Genomic DNA, 2816 nt, shown 5'->3' with positions numbered 1-2816 from the left:
CAGAAGAGGCGTGGGTGTAGACAGACCAGTCTGAGGGCCCAGAGGGAGGCAAGTCTGAATAGAACGTGGAGTATGCTGCTGGACTGGCCAGACCCAGTGCAGCTGGCCCATGTCATCTGGGCCACTCCTGGGAGTCAGTGCTTCATCCATGGGCAGTGCGAGCCACAGAGGGTTTCAGGCAGAGTGTGACCCAGGAGCAGCGCCTGCTGCGATGGCCCAGCTGCCCTGAGGAGAACAGCCCCAGTGGCCAAGGGTGGGGCCTGGACGGCCTGAGGAGGCCACAGCAGTCGACCTGGGAAGACAGCAGCGTGGAGTGTCATGGGGGGACCCTGGGCAAGGTCCCTAGACTTGGGCCATGGGGAAGTGGGATTGAAAGGGTGGGTGGGTGGTAGGGCTGGGCCCCCTGGAGTGGATGGGGGAAGGGATGTCTAGAAAGGTCTGCAACAGGAGGGAAGCAGCGAGTGAGGGGTGTCTCGGAGGAGGCAGTGGTCCTTGGAGCTCCATCCGTGAAAGAAGAGGTAAAATTGTCCTCCCCAGTCCCACAGGGCCCAGCAAACTTGCCTTGAGTGCCTCCCCGTGCTGGACGACAGGGTATTAGCCACCTGAGGAGAAGGAACCGGGCCCAGGAAGGACCGATCTGTTGAGGAGCCCAGGCTTTGGCCAGCCTCAAAGGCAGGCCTTCTCTGGGGAGGCCCTGCTAGCAGTCAGGCACCTGGGACCTGAGGAAGGAGTGGGGGTCCTGGTAGCCCCACTCCAGGGCAGAATACAGACTTTGCTTTAGACAGAGGGGCCGACAGGGAGTGGGGAGGGGGCTGCCAGAAAGGGACTAGTGCCCCTACCTGAGCCTCAGGGGGCCCCACTGTCCATCCCAGTGGGCCTTTGGAGAAATGGCTGGGCCATTGTACAGAAGAATGCCCGGAAATCCCTCGCCTCCCGCCTCCAGCGAGGATGGGGGCTCTTCCTCCCAGTCAGGAAACTCCATGTTGGCTTCCGGAGGGTGGCCTGGGGGCTGGGGTGCCAGGGTAGCACTGCAGCTGGTGGGAGGGCAGAGCACAGCCCCTGCGTTTCTCTCTGTGTCTCTTGTCTGAGGCCTGGAGCAGGGAGTAGGTGGCAGAGCCTGGGGCCACAGGCTGCTCCTGGGAGGATTGCCTGTATGCTGGGTCACTGGGGCCTTACGCGGTGTCGCCTCAGCTGGGCCTCAAAGGATGGGGGATGGGCAGCATCTCTGGAAGAGGAGCAGTCAGTGCAAAGGTTGGGAAGTATGGGAAGCCCCGGCAGCAGGGGCAGAGTGGGGGTCTCCGGAGGCCGTGGGAAGGCCCCGTTCTTTCTGCTTCGTGCTGGAGCCGCAAGCTCCAGGGACGTGGTGGCGCTGGGCAGGGCCTTGGACGAAGCAGGAGCCCCGGCCTGGCCCGCACAGGCCTTCCTGGCTTCTCGGCCTGTGAGGGAGGCAGTGTCAGCACTCGAAGGGCCACAGTGGTCGGGGTGCAGAGAAGGGGACTGTGTTGGGCTTGGACTCCAGGGCGAGCTTCCTGGAGGAACAGGCCGAGCTGTGTTTGGCTAACCTGGGGACCTCGGCGCAGTGGCGATGGTGGGGGCTCCCGCCGACCGGGGCCAGGGAAGAGTGGAGCTGGCCCGGGAGGTAGGGACCAACTGGCTCGTTCGAGGATGTGTCGGGGAAATCGGTGCAGGCCCAGGGTCATGCAGCTCCTGAAACGGCGAAGTGGGGGCGCACAGGGAGGTAGTTCGTGGAGCGTTCGCGCAGCCGCCCCAGGTCAGCTTGGAACGGGGTCTGCAGCGACCAGGACAACGGCGGATGAGGGTCCGGGGCCGCCACCGGACGCCCTGCGGTTCCCCCCGCCGCCCGCCACCCGCCACCCGCCACCCGCTACCCCCACGCGCAGTTGTTTTCCTAACTCCTGCTGCCAGGGGCGCCTGCGATTGGCTGCGGGCGGATGGCCTGGGCGTGGATTGGCTGCTCAGGGCGGGGGGCCGGGCCCGCGGGTCATAGTCCGTCCCCCGAACCTTCAAATGGGAAGCCCCCCTAGACGCGCCCGCAGACTCGAGGCTGTGCTGTGGTGCCGCCGGGCCGGGGATCGGAGGGAGTGAGCTGTGCGCGCCCGGAGGCCCCGGGCCGTCGAGCGCCCGTCTTGTCTCCAGCCATGGGGTCGGCGGCGCTGGAGATTCTCGGCCTGGTGTTGTGTCTGGTGGGCTGGGTGGGCCTGATCCTGGCGTGCGGGCTGCCCATGTGGCAGGTGACCGCTTTCCTGGACCACAACATCGTGACGGCGCAGACCACCTGGAAGGGGCTGTGGATGTCGTGCGTGGTGCAGAGCACAGGGCACATGCAGTGCAAGGTGTACGACTCGGTGCTGGCGCTGAGCACAGAGGTGCAGGCGGCGCGGGCGCTCACCGTGGGCGCCGTGCTCCTGGCGCTTGTCGCGCTCTTCGTGACCCTGGCGGGCGCGCAGTGCACCACCTGCGTGGCCCCCGGCCCGGGTAAGGCGCGCGTGGCCCTCACGGGCGGCGCGCTCTACGCGCTCTGCGGGCTGCTGGCGCTCGTGCCGCTCTGCTGGTTCGCCAACATCGTGGTCCGGGAGTTCTATGACCCGACCGTGCCCATGTCGCAGAAGTACGAGCTGGGCGCCGCGCTTTACATCGGCTGGGCCGCTTCGGCGCTGCTCATGTGCGGCGGCGGCCTCGTGTGCTGCGGCGCCTGGGTCTGCGCCGGCCACCCCGACTTCGGCTTCCCGGTCAAGTACTCGGCGCCGCGGCGGCCTACGGCCAGCGGCGACTACGACAAGAAGAACTATGTTTGA

At 66.6% G+C, this 2816-nt stretch overlaps 1 protein-coding gene across 1 annotated transcript; it reads left to right on the top strand.

Moving 5' to 3' along the window:
* The first annotated feature begins 2159 nt into the window (after positions 1–2159).
* Positions 2160–2816, top strand: CLDN5 (claudin 5). Its single transcript, XM_060119355.1, has one exon. It carries the CDS (start codon positions 2160–2162, stop codon positions 2814–2816), a length of 657 nt encoding a protein of 218 aa, XP_059975338.1.

Source organism: Mesoplodon densirostris, chromosome 15, assembly GCF_025265405.1.
Source record: "Mesoplodon densirostris isolate mMesDen1 chromosome 15, mMesDen1 primary haplotype, whole genome shotgun sequence".
NCBI classification, from domain to species: Eukaryota; Metazoa; Chordata; class Mammalia; order Artiodactyla; family Ziphiidae; genus Mesoplodon; species Mesoplodon densirostris.
This window is presented reverse-complemented; position numbering and strand designations above follow the sequence as displayed.

What these genes read in the sequence shown, in the direction of transcription:
- CLDN5 (XM_060119355.1), top strand. Translation starts at nt 2,160, where the DNA reads ATGGGGTCGGCGGCGCTGGAGATTCTCGGCCTGGTGTTGTGTCTGGTG.